The sequence below is a fragment of the Neolamprologus brichardi genome, chromosome 5, assembly GCF_056152115.1.
Source record: "Neolamprologus brichardi isolate AB-2024 chromosome 5, ASM5615211v1, whole genome shotgun sequence".
NCBI classification, from domain to species: domain Eukaryota; kingdom Metazoa; phylum Chordata; class Actinopteri; order Cichliformes; family Cichlidae; genus Neolamprologus; species Neolamprologus brichardi.
In genome coordinates this window covers 26444071-26461766 of record NC_142108.1, presented here as the reverse complement: position 1 = coordinate 26461766, position 17696 = coordinate 26444071, and the positions used below count along the sequence as shown (strand labels likewise).

At 40.3% G+C, this 17696-nt stretch overlaps 1 protein-coding gene across 2 annotated transcripts in view; it reads left to right on the top strand.

Moving 5' to 3' along the window:
* Positions 1 to 16116, top strand: part of magi3b (membrane associated guanylate kinase, WW and PDZ domain containing 3b) — a 128816-nt gene extending 112700 nt beyond the window's left edge. Inside the window, exons 9-22 of one of the 2 annotated variants that reach the window (XM_035904541.2) lie at positions 2286 to 2477; positions 3218 to 3859; positions 5619 to 5650; positions 6236 to 6401; positions 6494 to 6588; positions 6702 to 6909; positions 7683 to 7865; positions 8299 to 8484; positions 8921 to 9017; positions 9579 to 9684; positions 9961 to 10098; positions 11599 to 11737; positions 12441 to 12530; positions 12688 to 12775. In XM_035904541.2, the coding sequence (XP_035760434.2) occupies positions 2286 to 2477; positions 3218 to 3859; positions 5619 to 5650; positions 6236 to 6401; positions 6494 to 6588; positions 6702 to 6909; positions 7683 to 7865; positions 8299 to 8484; positions 8921 to 9017; positions 9579 to 9684; positions 9961 to 10098; positions 11599 to 11737; positions 12441 to 12490 (2234 nt within the window). In that variant the 3' untranslated portion in view covers positions 12491 to 12530; positions 12688 to 12775. Of the gene's footprint in view, positions 1 to 2285; positions 2478 to 3217; positions 3860 to 5618; positions 5651 to 6235; positions 6402 to 6493; positions 6589 to 6701; positions 6910 to 7682; positions 7866 to 8298; positions 8485 to 8920; positions 9018 to 9578; positions 9685 to 9960; positions 10099 to 11598; positions 11738 to 12440; positions 12531 to 12687 lie in introns of both variants that reach the window. The other variant, XM_035904540.2, reaches the window with a different exon arrangement.
* Positions 16117 to 17696: the final 1580 nt, after the last annotated feature.

The window sequence follows — 17696 nt, the reverse complement described above, 5'->3', positions numbered from 1 at the left end:
TCCTTTATAAAGACTACTCATGACTTGTACACTCTTGCACTCAGCCATTGCTGTTGCTCTACTGCTGCTTCGCGGATGTAGTAAAGAAGCTGCTTCCTCAACTATGCTGAATAATGTCACTGGAGATTTACAGTGAGACTGAGTCACACATAAGAACTCAAAAACCATTGCCGTTTGATGCAGTTGATATGATGGTTTTGTCTGCCTCTGGTGTTTAAAGTCTGCCCACAAACATTGGCACAGAGACCTCCCTTGGACTCTCCCACACAAGTACAGCCTCGTACACATCAAACTCACTTCCTCCCTTGGTTACTCTCTCTTTCACCCTCCTTTACCTCGGTCTATTTCTTCACACACAAATGTGCAGGCAAATGGGTATATCAGCACTCACTGGGTTGGGGGGGGGGCAAAAAACATCCCATGTTGAGTTTATCAAGCAATTTGAATGTGATTATGCAAATGGGCTTTGCTTGATCCATGCAACAGTGTGGACATCTGGAGTCCACACTGACTGTGATAAGTTACACTCACTCACAGCCGTTCATGTCTGCAGCGAATGTTTATGGCTGCTGAACTGTTTCAAAGTATGAAAGCGCCTTCATTTGTATTCCTCACACACACCCTTGAAAGTTAGCCTTTATAAAACCGAAGGAAATGAGTGGGGAAAAGTGCATCTGTTACTTTTCAGCCAATTTACAAAATTTTTTAAACTCCATATAGGGATGGGCACATAGCTATCAGATGTGACTGTTCATTCATCGTGTGTATAGAAGCTGCATAAAGATATTAAGAGATAGAAGTGAAGAACGCAGCATGCAGCTGTAAACCTTCATATCCATATCTGTTAATTTCAGGTAAAGTATTCACATATACACAGCCCAAAGAGCTTTGCAACGTTTTTTAGTTTCTAATGGTAGCACATTATTTCAAAACAAGCATGCAACATTATACAAATTATGTATTTGTTAACCTGTCAAATTGCAGCTTTTTCAGCTTTTTATAAAAGAAACCATTTAATCTTGAACAGTTTACAAAATGTACATCCTCACCAAGTGTGATTAGGCTTTGAGATTTAGCGCCACCAACAAACTGCAGGTTGTGATCTATTTGTTAGATTTGTTGGCGATACGAAAAATCAGAATAACACCAAATCCTTTGCTTGTTGCTGAATACATTTACAAATTCTTAATGAATAGTACTCCGACAACCACGTCTTTAACAAACATGGTGTCAGTGTAATAATGTTTGAGGCTGCATTTACTTCATACATTTCCTGTTGTTGTTGTCATTCTCTTTGTGGTAGAAGTTGTGATAATAAGATATCTATCACTGAGAGTTTTAGTGTCGTACAAAAGTCGTAATTTTCTCTTAGCTTACTGCATATGTGTCTCTTGGGGATGGTTATTTTGCCACAGTTCATTTATCTTCAAATATAAAGACCCCAGATAATGACAGTACCATCACACTCGCTCAGTATATAGCAGAATCACAGGAATATGCCCCATTTGTCACCAGCTGGTTTCCCTTTTACTGTTTTTGAGTCAGAGCTATAATGCGGTCCAGGCCAGAAACCATCAGGCAGCAAGCGAAAAATGGTGTGTCCATGATCTAAAGTGCTGATACCACAGTAATGCCAGATAGAGAAGCTGCCCAGTTAAATGCAATGTGACCCTGACAGTCGGTTATCTATTGTATTGCGTATGCCACAGCCAAGCTGCTCGTCCATATTGATGTTGCCATTGACCTTAAGTTGTTCCTTTTTCCAGTTATAGAAAGTCTACAGTGATAAACCTTTTTTTTTCTGAGTCACTGATTGCAGTAGGGAAGGGATAACCGAGGACACTGTGGTAAATTGGATACTGTCAGAGGTACTATATCAATGTTCAGCTCTATAGTTTTCAAATGAAGGTAAATGAGTGTATCAGCTTCTATAGCTGTAATTTTAACTAATTTTATCTGTCTGGCTGTGCAGTTAGGCAGGGAGGTGTAAAAAAGGTCTCTGTGAAAGGTTTATCTAGTTAAGGCTTAAAGATTATGCCTGTTAATTAGAAATGACTAATTATGGTGTTGATCCTCAGCACATAATGTGTATAATTGAGGTTCAGTGCGGACACGGATGGATTTTGCTATCTTTCAAGAAGGCTATGAATTTATTAATCATTGTTGCTGCCTTTCGTGGTGTGTATTGTTTTGTTATTTCGCTTGTGTTTGATAAAAATTGCATTCACTCATAATTTTATTAATGTGCATTCTCGCACATGCTGACACGTAGATGTTCTGCACAGGTAAAGGTGGCGCATCTGGCTTCACAGCAGACCCCAGCCAGCTGAAAGGGGAGATTTACCACACAGCGCTGAAGAAGAGCTCCCAAGGATTTGGATTTACCATCATAGGAGGTGACCGCACAGATGAGTTTCTGCAGGTGAAAAATGTGCTCAGCGACGGTCCTGCTGCCCAAGACAAAAAGATGGCATCTGGTGAGCAAAACCTTTGAAAATGTGCTCACAATTTACTACAGAAAAGGACCAGTAAGAGCTGATACACTTATTCAAATAAACATTAAAATCCCATTTAGCTGGAAGGGAGATCCACGTGTTCGCTAATTTCTGCAAAGTTGCTGAAAATTCTTTTGTAGCTAACGTGTACCTACTGTGTTACCATGATGCACCTTCGGGTATCAATTTTACATCTGTGGTCTTCACTTAACCTAACACTGCCCCATGAGTTTCAGTAAATAAAGCAATAACAACTTTAGCGTTGTCAGGGGCATTGTTTTATAGCAGGCTGATTATGGTGGGCGTGAAACCATCTAAAAGCTTTATTGTTCAGGTTCTGATCTTGCCTTTGGGCTGTCTACATAAACCAACAGCCATGAGGCTGTGTGTGATGGTTACAGTAGCATGATGTGACAGAAATCTACACCTGTCTCAGCTCCTGTTGTTGAATACTGTTCAGGTCTGTTCAACAATGTAGTGAGTAAAGAGGGGACAAGAATGAAGTAGGAATGAATGAGATAAAAGGAAACTCAGACGGTACCAGGAGCTGCCAAAATGAAAATATGAGAGAGTAGTGAAGGGGAAAAGGACATTTCAGAGAAAAGCACTGTCTGGCAAAAGGAGAAAGGACTTCTCCAAGAAAAGTAGAGAGGTGATGTCTAGATTAAATACCACGGGATTATTTCTTTCTTGTTACATTCTTTCCTTTCTCCTTGTCTTAGGTGATGTGATTGTTGAGATTAATGGGGTATGTGTGCTGGGGAAGACCCATCCAGAGGTAGTGCAGATGTTTCAGTCCATTCCCATTAACCAGTATGTGGACATGGTTCTTTGCCGTGGATACCCGCTTCCTCCTGACGTTGATCTAGACAGCGACGATCCTCTTCCCCCTCCTCCTCCGCCGCCGGCCACCCAGCCCCAGCAGGCTCTGCATGGTGGAGAGGTGGTGACAGCTGTGCCCCTGATCAATGGACAGCCACTGCTTGTCAAAGGTGACGTCCTCCATGGCTCCTCACAGGAGCTCCACTACGTTACTACTGATGCCAGTGGCCGTCCTGTTGTGGCTGCCCTGCCAAACGGGAGGCAGGGTGGAGAAGCAGCCACAGCGATGCTCCAACCAGAGCTGGTAAGCGTGCCACTGGTCAAGGGGCCTGGTGGATTTGGTTTTGCCATTGCTGACTGCCCTCTGGGACAGAAGGTGAAGATGATCTTGGATGCCCAGTGGTGCCGCGGCCTGCAGAAAGGAGACGTGATTAAAGAGATCAACAGGCAAAATGTGCAGTCGCTTAGCCATGCACAAGTGGTGGACATCCTTAAAGACTTACCAGTGGGCAGCGAGGTCAATGTACTGGTGTTGCGAGGAGGTGAGAGACTGAAATAACAACACATGTTTGCACTTGTCTGTCTGACTCACCCTCATGCCTGTCTTTCTATCTGCCTAACTTTTTTTTGTGCATCTATAGTTTTATGTGGCTCACTAGCAATAGATCCATATTGTCTGTTCTTTGTCAGCAAGCAATCTTTGTTTTTCCTCCTCAGTGTATCCCTCTATTATCCTTATGCTTTTATGCCCTTGTGTGTGTGACATAATATGCTATTACTGTCAATGCAACTCCAACAGTGCCCATGGGAGGTGAGGTCAGCGTGTTGATACTGAGAAGAGGTGAGGTGGTGTTGTGGCTGGTTGGGGGGCACTGACTGACTGCACACTGTTGTTCTGTAGAAGTCTGGGTGATGCCACTTTGACTGCGATCTGTGTAAGGTCACCACAGCAGAGAATGCTGCCTTTTTAGCTGAATAGATCTAACAGTGCCACTGTACTCTAACTCTTGCAAATGATGATCAGACTCAATCCATCAGAGTCGTATTTTCTGGCACGCAGACTCTACATGTTTAACATTTCTTGAGCGTTCCTTCTCTTTTCTTTGATTTAATCTATATCTTTTTATGTCAATTCCCATTGAGGTGTAATGCTTTCTGTTACAAGTGAGTGAGCAGGAATTACGTAAGTGTGGGGATGTGCTTTATTCCAAGTAGCAAAGAGAGGAGAGTAGACACCCTACAAATGTCTCCTAAATCCATCTCCTGCCACCCCAGGGATTTACTGTGCTAGTCGATGAACCCTGGATTGGCTTTGATCATCAGCACAGCAAAGGAGATCTCTGCATGCCTCTTAGGGATCCATAGCTAAATGGCTGTAGAGGGAACATCCTCAGGGGCTTCCTCCCCATAGCCACACCTCGAGCCTCTGCCTCATATCCCAGAACACCCACGCTACGTATGCTCACTCTTTTGCCGCTATCACCACTTCCTGCTCCACTGACGCACTGCACGACCCCACAGTTAAAGCAGAGCTGGGCTCAGCTTCGTCCAGCCTGTCCAGTTAAAGCGCTAATGCTAGTTTTAACCCTCATTAGACAATTGCCTGCGGCGTGGAAGAGGTTCCCTGTGCTCCTGTTTGTGGGATTGGTGGGCATCAGTGCTTAGAGAAATAATAGAAGAAAAAGAGTTGTGTGGGAAGGTGTGTGTCATGTGTATGTATGGTACAGTTGTCTTATTTCATGCCGTTGATGACTCTGATGTTGGATTGGGAATTTTGCAGTGAAGCGGAAAAACACCGCTGTGTCTCCCCTTTTACATCAGGCTCCATTAAGCCCTCATCAGCCGTGTTAGCCCAGCTCCACAGGACTCCAGGCTCTAGAGCAGTGTTTGTTAATTCATTTAAAGCAGGGCGTTAAGATGGGGGGGGGGCTCAGATGGAATATGTGGGTGTGCTGTACAGTGAACAGAGAGCAGGAAGGGAATCTTCAGTCAGTGAATTATATGCATGAATCTCTAATGCCCTCACCCACTCTCTTACAGTTGATTTGTCACCTCTTCAGCACGTGTAGTATCTTGATATTTCTTATGTATCTTTAAAAGCACATGAATGTATATTCCCTAATGGATGATTCTTTAGTGAGCACAGCTCTCGAGTTTAGAGCAGCACTGGTTTATTTTTATGCTCACTCTCTCTGTCGGAGAGTCACTGCCATCTGGTGGACAGTGACTCGGTGACTCTTGTTCCAAATCTTGTTTTCATTTCTTAATACGTTTCTGTTGTCTGTCTGTGTCTCTCCATAGGTCAAACGTCGCCTGTGAAGAGTCTGAAGCCTGTGAGTAAAATCTTATCTTTGTCTATTTCTTCATTATCGTTTCCCCACGGGGATATATCCCTCAATTTGATTTCAAAGCGTTTTGTCCTTCAGCCTAACCGGCTTCTGTTGCATTGAATTAAATGATAGCAATAAATTTGAATATTGATTATGTTTCTGGGCGCCTTCTTTTGTTTGCTCTGAAAAACAATCTTAATTACTTCCTTTCTGTATTCGTAGTCTTACGACTATTGTCAGGGGACTGCAATGGTAATGAAGCATGGATGAGCCTCTGTAGATATCGTGGTATTATTAATGCAACGGTTTTAGATAAGAAACTTGCCCTTTCTGCCTGAAGAGGCCTGTCATAGCCTTTGGGGAAATCTTTACTTTTTAAAACGTATTGTATCCAAATCCCTTTGCTTAGAATTGAAAACAATAGGAAGTAAGTAAAGTGAAACTGCTTGATGTTTTCATAAAAAGTGACCTTTATTGCTTTTGTAATCCGTCACCATTAGATGCTCATCCACTAGCTTTTGATAATGAGCCATATTCTACATAAATGGTTTCATTTTTTGAAAACATTAAGCAACATGTGTCTGTCAGAGACAGGAAATGACGGCCAGTACAGAAACTCTGGACATTGTCACAGACTCGGCACCTCAGGCTTTGCCTTACCACTCCAACACAAGCACCCTGCGCTCTGCCGATTCTCCCAAACGAGATGCTACAGAGATATACTTGAAGTCCAAAGCTCTTTTGGAGAGCAGACGTAAGTTTAGACCAGCATCACTTGTTCATATAATTTTGTAAACCTTTTGTCATTCTGGCCAGCTTTAAACACTAGGAAAATTATGCCCACAGAGCCTCACGCCAAAGATATAGATGTTTTTCTGAAGCGGGACATTGAAACGGGCTTTGGCTTCCGTGTTCTGGGAGGAGAAGGGCCACAACAGCCAGTAAGTGTATATATGAGTGTCTTGAAAGTTAATTTCTGGTTAAAATTATACAGTTTTATGTATTTATTAGACACTGACCCAGTGGTCAGGGTCTGTTATTAACCCCATATCAGAATGTATTCCCCCAGGTGTACATTGGTGCCATTGTGCCTAATGGAGCTGCAGAGAAGGACGGGCGTCTCAGAGCAGGAGACGAACTTATTGGCATCGATGGCGTGATGGTCAAGGGTCGTTCGCACAAGCAGGTTTTGGATCTGATGACCAACGCTGCCCGAAATGGTCAAGTTATGCTGACTGTTCGTAGGAAGGTGATCTACAGAGGTGAGTAACAAGCCAAGCAAAACCTGGCATGTTTGTCAACTTTTTGTAATTAAAAGTACATTCAGGAGTTTTATTGCACTAGATTTATCAGATTGGATTAGATTAAAACTTTAATGTGCCCAAGTTTGCTTTATAGGTAGTAGTCCAACACATACACACATACTACACAGTGTAAAAATAAAACCCTAATACTGGGTCCAAAATGTACCAATGTCACCATAAAAAGTGAGGGAGACATTTCAAATTTGGTTTATTATTAATATCTTACTCATGCCATGCAGACTAGGAGCAGGCAGGAATCAAACCACCAACCGATTAGTAGATGACGAGCTCTGCTTCTGAAGTACAGTTACTCCAGACTAAGACTGCTGAACCAGCAAATCATCAAAAATAAACAGTAACAACATGTTAATAATGAATGCATGCATTTAAACTGAGTTGCACGAGGTGTAGCAGGTCAAAGAAAAGAGCACTAGGAAACATAGAATGTGTCTCGGCACTTGCCATGCATTTTCGTTTATTCCAAGTAACATTTTGGATATTTGGGATTAGTTGAGTTAGAGATCTTACACAAAACATTTATCCTGTTACCAAGATAGACACTGTCCAGCACAATCATCACCCATGTTTTGTAGACCTGTAGACCATATAGTTCAAAGACAAGACAGTTCAAATCGTCTCAGATTCCTCAAGGATACACACCTCAACACTCAGATTTTAAAAAGAATTGTTCAAGACAGAAATGCATTAGCATCTGTATCCTTTCATATCAGATGCGACAGATGAAGATCCTCAGGAAATGGCTCCGGTGCTGGTGAATGGTTCTCCCAAACTACCTCGCCTACCGATGCCGAGTGCGCTGGACCACGAGTCTTTTGACATCACACTCCACCGCAAGGAAACTGAAGGCTTTGGCTTTGTGATCCTCACGTCCAAGAGCAAACCTCCACATGGAGGTGAGTTCAGTCTTTTCAGTCAGCTCAGTTCTCGTAATTCAATTAAATCAAACATTGTAGCATATTTCTGCATATGCCTTACTTAGGCTGAAGAAGTTGATAAGCATGTACATTTAACTAACCCATTCAACAGCCTCTTAATACACTTGGTTGCTGGTAACATATACAAAAAAGGATAGGTCTTTAATTATTATTATTATTATTTTTATTACAAATATATCCAGAAAATGGCTAGCTTCTGGCCTCAAGAGTATTTTTTTAGAAAATTGAAAGACTTTTTTGTAGATTGAATCAAACCCTGACAAAACTAAGTAGTTGTGGGACCCTTCTTACTGCCATTGTGTTGAAAAAAGACAGTAAACAGACAGTAAAAGGCAGCTTCCTAATGGTCACTCTGACCGGGCCTCATATGTCTTTATTACTGCCATTTCAGTTATCCCACACAAAATTGGCCGTATCATTGAGGGCAGTCCCACTGACCGCTGTGGCCTGCTGCACGTCGGGGATCGTATCTCAGCAGTCAATGGACGCTCCATCATCGAGCTCTCTCACAATGACATCGTCCAGCTTATCAAGGAAGCCGGCAATGTCGTCACCCTCACTGTGGTTCCCGAGGATGGTGAATATTTCTGAGGATGGTGCATTTATTAGAGTAGTTAGTGGGTCTGTTCAGTTCAAAGTGGCCCTTTATTGGGACATTAGTTTTGCAGCCAGGTAATCAATTAAATCGAGCCTTCATAAGATATAAATATTTTATTATCAATATTAAAAATTCAGTTTCAAACTGACATAGTTAGAAACTGAAAATTAGACCCCTTCTTCACTGAAATGATTGTATGAATAAAAATAAAGCAAAATACCTGAGAATCCCTTTACTAGGATATTTTAAGGCTTCGTTGAGGGTTGTTAAAGGGAAATAAATGCAAAACCTTTAGCTTAAAATGAGCATTAATCATGTTAGAAGAATTCTGTATGTCTGCTTTTTTACCAGTAGGAGTTTTCAGTATTAATATTATAATATACTGATTCTAATATGTTGTTAAAATGTATTTTAGAGTACAAGGGCCCTCCATCTGGAGCGAGTTCAGCAAAACAAAGTCCAGCTCTTCAGCACAGAGCCATGGGGCAAAGATCAGCACTACAGGATGAGCGGTAAGGATTTAATCCCACAAAAGAAAGCTGAGAAACGGCATAATTCTTCATGCATGTTTAGCGTTAGTAAGTTTTCTTGCAAGTGTTTGATTTTTTTAAGTTATGTTAAACAGTCAAAAGTATAAGAAAGTTGTATTATGTAATGCTGAGAAAGTGTAGACTGAGGAGGCATCAAAAAGCTCTTAAATTGAAAATAAATTCAATTATGGTTATGGCGATGTTATTTTTTAATTACTAAAAACCTTAACGAATTCTTATAAACCTCCAGTAAAAGTCTCACCACAATAACTACTGAGCATGAAATAAATAGTGTACGTGGCAATGAGGTTGTCATACCCTCAGAGCAAAAAGCCAGAGAAACTATAAAGACACCGGTGTAATAAACATAAACATGCGTTAGATGATAAGAGGTGTCGTGCGAGTACGCGCAGGCCTTTCCTATTTAACATCCAGCATTAAATTTCACTTTGTTTTTCATAAAAGCTTTTTCATTTGTTGGCCTGCGGCCTTCTGTTTACAAGTATCACTGAAGGAATTAAGTGCATATGCTGTTTGTTCTAGTTATAACCTGGACATGGAGGAGAGAAAGGAAGGAGTCAACTGGTCTGACCACAAAACTCTTTCACTTGGTGAGACGGGGACGCTGTGTGTTACAGGGCCCAACCAGGTAAGAGCCATCCCCTTTTTTTCTTCCTTTCTTGTCTTAGAAAGTATCAGAAGAGGTTATTTTGTGCTTACACCATCTTTCACAGGTTTATAAAGTTCATGCACTTATAATACTGATTCTTTTACGTAATTTTCAAGTCATTATGGTCAAAGAATAAACTATAGCATCTCTAATATTCTCTGATTCTCCTAATGAGGCATCACTGATTTCACAGCAAAAGATATATGTTAGTACCCTTGTATATGTCTAAAAATGAGTGTTGTCTTCATGCTGTAGGGTTGTCTGACAGTGGAGTTAGAGAGAGGGCCCAGGGGCTTTGGTTTCAGTCTGCGAGGGGGCACAGAGTATAACATGGGCTTGTACATCTTGAGACTTGCAGAAGATGGGCCTGCTCAGCAAGACGGAAGAATCCATGTGAGTGCTCCTTTTATTGCAACGTTTAAATGGACACTGCTGAGAGGTTGATATCACACAGCTGACAAGAAATTACAAACAAAAACTAATGGGGGAAAAAAAATCATAAAACAAGATGCAGTGCAATCAGTGTTTTGTTTTGGAGCTCATGTTATTATTCTCACCATTGCTACATGCAGCATGACATGCTATTATAGAAAGCATTCCTTTGCAGAAATGTAGTGTTGCACATTTAGTTTGTGAAGGAGAGTCGTAAATCAAAATATAATTTGTGTCGCCTCGCGTTGACTGAGATTAAACTAATGAATTGTGTTTCAACAAGAGCCACTTGCAGTGTTGTAGGGCACGCGATGTTTTCTGCTGTGATCTGTGCAGCGTTTTGTTGCTTTCATTGTGAAATGGAATTCCACGCAGCAAACAGCGAAGCGATAAAGACGATTTTGGTTTAGTTCTTTAACATTTCTTTATTCGTGTTCATCATCATGTGTGTACTGCGTATGTCTCCACCAGTCTACCCATCCATCTATGCAAGCATCCATTTTTTAAGTTTGTGGCTGTTAACAGGAAGGTCACAAAGCAATTGACCCTGTATTTTCTCTTCATATGGTGGAGGTTCAGCAAAATTTGAATTTTCCCATGGGGATGATACTATCACATTATTATTACAGGAAGAGAATGGAGCAAAGTTCCCTAGTGGAAATCAATCCTAGGCCTGCCAGACTGTGATCTGTGGGCACGACTTTGCCTGTCTCAGGATGAAACAGAGTTCTCTGCACTGTGTAGCAACTACTGCATTTTTATTATTTAAAACAAGCTTCTTTACTCATTCAGTGATCTCTGCTTCTCCGTGAAAGCAATGCACACATGTACCTTTGAAATAATGAAAAAGCTGATTTCCCATCGGTGGAAAGATCATTGAAAGGGTCATCTGAGAACATATTCTGATGAGAAACAATAGCTCTTTTCTTCTAGTGAAGGAGTCAGTGTGAGAGTTGGTCCAAGGTCCTTTGTAGAAAGAATGACTTTCTGATACAAAGGGATCACACAGTGGTTATTTTCTCATCACTTTGTTGCTATCATTTCTTCCCGACAAAGACAATGCTCCCACACTGTAAAAGTCAAAGGGTTGTGTTGAGGTTTCCTTGGAAATTTTTTGTCTTTGAATCTAAATCCCAGCCTGCTGCACAAACAAGCTTGTTCACTCTATCTGATTAGAGTCTATCAAACTGACATGTTTACAAGCTTTATCCTGAGTTATTTTGTCATCTCCGATAATAGCAGGTACCTCCAGGGTATTACAAAACTGTGTGTGTGTGTGTGTGTGTGTGTGTGTGTGTAGGCAGATGTGTGTATGTGAGAAAGGGAGTGTATGCATGTGTGCATGGCATAAAACTTTAATTTTTGATAGCAAAGTGTTTCAGTGAATTTGACTGGCAAAATATGCAAAGTGTTCATAGGTATATTTTAGTATTACAATTGAATTTTTTGAATTACCGACAGGTTGGAGATGAGATAGTGGAGATTAACGGGGAGCCGGCTCGTGGCATTTCCCACACACGGGCTATTGATTTGATCCAGGCCGGAGGAAACAAAGTGGTATTGCTGCTGAGACCTGGGGCAGGCCTTGCTCAAGATGCGAGTGAGTACATCATTTGAAACTATTCAGTGCATTGCATTTGATATGGGCAAACTTTGTGCTTGGAAATGTTGTATTATCACTCAGGTTAGAATTTTTGGGGTGGATTTTACTGTGCAGAATAACTGGAAACTAAAGCATTTGGTTGCCAGTGGCTCAATGACATTTACAAATAGACATAATTGTAGAATATCGTGTGTGTGTGTGTGTGTGTGTGTGTGTGTGTGTGTGTAAGGATGTAAGGGTGTGGGTGTTATTTTGACCTTTACAGTGCAAAGACAGCTCTTTCCCCATCATTCCAATATTAATGCTTATCTAAAGTTTCCGTCTGCTGGCTGTTGCTTGATACTGTATTTAGCTTTGTTATGAAACTGGTATGTCAAAGTCAGCCTGTTCCTTTAATATTTTTTTAATATTTACATGAAGTTTGAGATAGAAACTAAATTGTTTTATTTACTAAAGAGCTTAGCTGCTATTTCCCAGTTTACAAGGAAGGGAACACTGCCAGTAGTTAAATACATGCACAAACAATAAATCCACCTAATGATAATTACTGCATCCATTTGTTAGTTGATGGAGCCTGTTTTGTAGTTAAGCCCTCATTGATTTCAATGTGCTTTCTTTGCTGTGTGTGTTTTTTTTATTTAGTCATTAACTCTCTAACTGTCTGCTTCCTTTGGCGTTTCTTCTATTTCCCCTGATGCAGGTAATACAGCTTCCTCTACTGTGTGCTATTACACTGAGCACCAACACTAACACCTTCACTGCTTTTACTGGGCTCTTCTCTTTTACCTTGGTAATTTTTTTCCCACATGCTTTCCCACCTTTACTTCTATATAATATCATCTTATTTACTTTCCCTGTTATTCTGAATTTAAGTTTTTTTGTGTGCCATATTTATTATCCTTGCATACCTATGGTCTCCTCATGTAAAATTTGTGCTGCTCTTGCAGGTCGACGTGATCAAAAAGTCATTTCACCCACAAGCTATTTTGGAGAAGTTTTCTCTGACACATCACCCCTTTCCTGTCCATATCCCACCGGGGCTTCCACCTTTGTTTCCTCTCCTTTCTCCAGCAAACCGACGCATTCTCGCAGCTGGAGCACACTTTCTCCACAAGGCCGCAAATCCCGCAACAGCGGGGGTTTAAGCTCAGTGGAGGAAAGTGTTGAGTGGGCGGACACGGAGGGAGAAGGGCTCCTTCCCACCTCCAATGAGCATGTGAAGTTCTACAACAGGACCAGGCCCAGGAACGACTCCAGAGAGCTAAGCAGCCCAAAGAAAACAGAGGAATCTTTTCCTAAAGCCAAAGAGCAACTACACAGTCCCAAAAAGACTGAGAGTCAGGCACAGGAAGCAAGAATGAACAGAAAAAGGGTGCCAATCACACAGACAAAAACGCAATCTGCCAGTCCTGGGAAGTCCGCTCACGTTGGACAGCAAGGGATATCAGCCCTGCAACGCACCGAGAATCAACAAGGCCTTCAGCAGAGATTAAAGGATTCATCCAGTAGAGAAAGCTTAGGTCATGAAAAGAAAAATGGAAAAGGGGGGGATTTTGAGATTGGAAAATACCCTCAAGGATGGGAGATGGAAGGGAGAAGAGAAAGGACCAGGTCTCTCCATGAGAAAGAAAGTTATAAAAGAAGGTCGATTGGGGAATCTCACCGCCACAGGACATTTTCTAGTACACTAAGAGAGAGCGAGAAAGGTACAGGTAAAGACTCAGGGCAAAGAGACGTTGATGCTAAGGGCAAACTTACAGAAAACAGGACTACGAGTAAAGAGACTATTAGCAAAAGAGAATCACCGCTGTCTTTTAAAAATGTATGGCGTAGGAAAGGTTCTGTGAATTCACCAAGAGAAGACACATTTTCTAAATCCAAAGAAGACAGCTTAAAGGACAACTCTGTGGCCTCTGTAAACAGTATTCCAGGAGCCCTACAAACCCTGAAGGGACCTATTAGCCCTGGCCCTTGGAAAACGCCCAGCTCAGCCAAAATCCTCTCTGAGGCAGAAGTCCTCCGTGACCCTTTGTGATGGAATATTGAATCACAAGGACGTGAGCTGTGCCATGGAATATTTTACAGTATCCTCAGTGGATTATTTTTCTGAGTTCTTCCATAAAACAGAGAAGTGCAACATGGTGCCACATTTATCCATTTTAGACTGTGGCCAGATTTGTATTGTGGGAGCCCTGTGACATCACACGTGGCATGTAGCAGCTCCCCTCCGCCTTGTCTGCTGCTTTAGCATCTTTGACGTGGGACTTCAGCATATAGGACATGCTCGGGGCCTTGTCAGACCAGACATTCAGAAATGTGAATATGTGCCAATCCTGCGAGCCTCCTGTGGAACGACGACTACAAACAGCGCTTCACCCATTACAATGCAATGACCCATATGCAAAGAAAAGAGAAAGGCCCTCGCCTCTCGTCTGTAGAATATACAGTGTGACTCATCTAGGGTTTAATTTTGCTCTCAGTGTCATTGTTGAGTATTTCAACTGTATTTTTCTTATCAGTTTGCTCAACTGCATGCAGTCAGTCCTTCTGTTTGTTTTACTGCACGCGTTCTGTACATCGCTGAGGATGAACCCATTTCTTATTTATAATTTTCATTCTGATCACCAGGCAAATACAGCAAGTGTTACTGGGTAATCTAGACTGTTCTATGGCTATAGTCATGACACACCTTCATGCAGACAGTATCATTTAAAAGACCAGAAACTTGTGGTTTGAGATCTTGTTTACCATATGTATGATAACTAACCAGTGTGTAATTTATTGAGGTAATAGATGAATATATGTATATGTAGCTGTATCAAGCCATTCCGCATTTTGATAAAGACTTTCAGAAATTTGTCCCATGTTATTTGAGCTTTCACCTTATTTCCAATGTACTTCAGTGGTAGGAATTACCAATGAAATTTGTAGTTCATGAAATGTATAGATGTAACGTGCAAACTGCTGTACCAAATGTTTAAAATTGCTCAAAATGTGTCTCATTGTGAAATACAATATATATGTATATATATATATATATATTTGAATGTGTGTTTTGCAAATTCTATCTATTAATTCCATTGCACCGCATCTGCCCTTGTAGCATAACAGATTGACCATGAGTTGTATTTAATTTGTGATGTATACTTGCTACCAAAACATTGCATTTATTATTGTTTTTCTATTTTACTTTATGTTTTTTTTTTTGGTTTTTTGAAATGATCACTGTTAAAGGGAGAAATGGCAATTTATGTAATGCTGTGCAAGTTCTGAATCATGTCTCTGGTTGTTTTACATTTGCTTGTTGATGAAAAGATAAATGAGGGTTTATATTGTAGGTACTGCTGTGTGATTATGTGCCAGGGTAGCTTGAAGGATGAAAGAGGCCAGAGAATGATGTGGTTTACTAAGATACCGAACAAGCTGCTGAAATAAGGCATGTATACAGAAAACTCTCCACCTTACATATTAAAGGGAGCCAATAGCACAGAGAAGACCAGTGTAGTTTTATAATGTGCAGTCTATAAAAATAAGAAATAGTCAGATTTCACTGTTACTTTAAAGAGGACATATTATGCTGATTTATAGCTCCAAACTTTTATGCTTGGACACCATAAGAGTCACTTTGCCTATTTGCCTAATAATAATACTCGTTTAAGTTATATTGGGCCGCTGTGTAGCATTCAGGTCATTCTCTGTCTGGAAAAATGTGTTTTAGTTCCTTGGCCCTTACCTTTATGCCAAATTCTTTTCTTATTGGCAAACAGAAACAGCAGGTGGGAGGGGCTGCTGTGTGTCTTTAGCATTCTTTCAAATAAAAAACTGTCTAAAAATAACAAACCATTTAGAGCAGTCTGAGCTTTTGGCTCACTTGGATTACTTGTGTGTACAATGACCTCATTATTTGAGGTTTGTGCCAGACAGAAAATGAAGAAAAGCATAATAGGTCCGCTTTAAAGGATTTTTGAAGTGATACGCTAATATACTCAACATACTTGCAAATACAACTTTGAAATAAACGCATTCAGATGAGCTCAGGGAAAACTGAATTGTAGCAAATGTGTGATAAAGTCGTTATCAAAGAGAGCTGAATGGTGGTTGAAGTTTGTGATTGTATAAAGGAGTTTTCAGGTTACAAATCCCTAGAGGATGTACTTTGAGCCAATCAGTGGTAGGCTTTTGTGCAATAGTTTGGTTGGTTGAATGAGTAAATCCAACCCCGAGTGCTGAAAAAAGTTCACTCTGGTTCAGAATCGGATAATATCCTCTTTTATTGTATGTCCCCTGCACTGTAGTACAGCTTTATGCTTTCATTTGAACAATTTTGTTTGACATCTCTGCATCATACTGTGGCCTTGCATTGCTTCATTAGAAAAAAAAAAGAAAAGAAAAACACAATCCTTGTGGTATCTTCTACATTCTGTAGGAACAGTAGATGTAAATGTTTGTACATTGTACAGCACCTTTATAAATACTTGCCGAGTGCTCTTTTGGGGAGAAAAAAATAGAGGTATATTAAATCGCTCCATTATTTTTTTATGTAAAAAAAGAGAAAAATATTTAAAAATTGATTGAAAAGGATAGGCTATGACCTTGATATGGTATTCCGTTCATGCACTGAAAAATAAAGTTTTGCTGAAAACATTTTTCTGGATTTGTTGTATTGAAACTGAGATGCAGATAAAATGATCGTCATCATCTTATCTGTATAAATGTAATGCAAATAACAATTCAAGTGTCACACTTTTGACATCTAAGTACTTTGTTGCATATATGATGCAGAAGTATAAGCTACTGTTACTATGGCAGATTTCCAGTTGTCATGGTAACTGACTGAGCTATAGTTTTTCAATTACAAGAGAAGCTGTATATATTTCCAAAGCCATCGTGTCTCATGTGAACATATTTAGAATGAGAATGTGAATCTGCTCAGAGCCCCAGTGAAAACCTAAGAGTGGCTTTGAATCCTCTATAAATTTTAGGCACCATGAAAGGAATAAATCATAAGCTCTAAATGTGGTTAGGTGTCCTACCATGCATTTTACACAAAGCTGAAACACTTCAGTAGAAGGCTCATAATGTATTACAAGTGCTTCGAAAAGATTTAACTGCAAATTCAAAGTTGTAAAAGAAGTACATGCTTGGCCTAAGAAGTTACTTGTACTAGATTCTTCAAGCAGTAAATCAAAGTTGGGTTAACTCCAAAGAATCACAGATCAAATATCTATTTCAAAAAAATCTAAGCAAGGCTTAACAGTGCCTTTTTTCTAAGTATTTTGTTTAAAATTCATTCAGTTAGAGAGTCATGCCTAAGATTTTCACTACATGCATTTACAGTTGTTCATATACAAGCTTCAGCTGAACTCTTAAGGGTGTTTTAACTGTTAAAATTGTGTGTAAAGTACTGAACCTCTGCATCTCAATCATGCTAAGAGTTTCCCCTCTGAGAACAGCTCAGCCATTGGAAGAGCAGCCTAAACAATGAGTGGATGACTTACAATTAATTTAATTGTTTTAAACGGCTGAAAATCATCATATCTTGTGCTCTATTTTTGGTACTGGGATGAAAGAATGTGTTGAAGACAGGGTGGAGCTAGACTTTCAGCGTAGAAGCAGCAGAACATTCCCAAGGAACTCTTCTGATAAGATAATATTTAGAATCACAGTTATTTAGAAGAGGCTTTACTTAAGAAAAGGTACTAAAGCAGTGCACTCAAAAGGATTAAGTAAAAGTATGTTAGTATAATAAGGAAACCATACTTGATGTAGAGCAGGAAATGGCCCTGATAAGTACCATTATCATTCCTTTAATGCCCGCTTAATGTTGACTCAAAAAGTCGCTAGAATTTCCTGTTAAAAAAGACCAAATTCAGAGCAGAAAGAAGCCTCTTTAGAGCCTGTAGGAGTAGAAGTAGTGACCATAAACTCATTAGGTAATTTTTTTACTGAGGTCTCA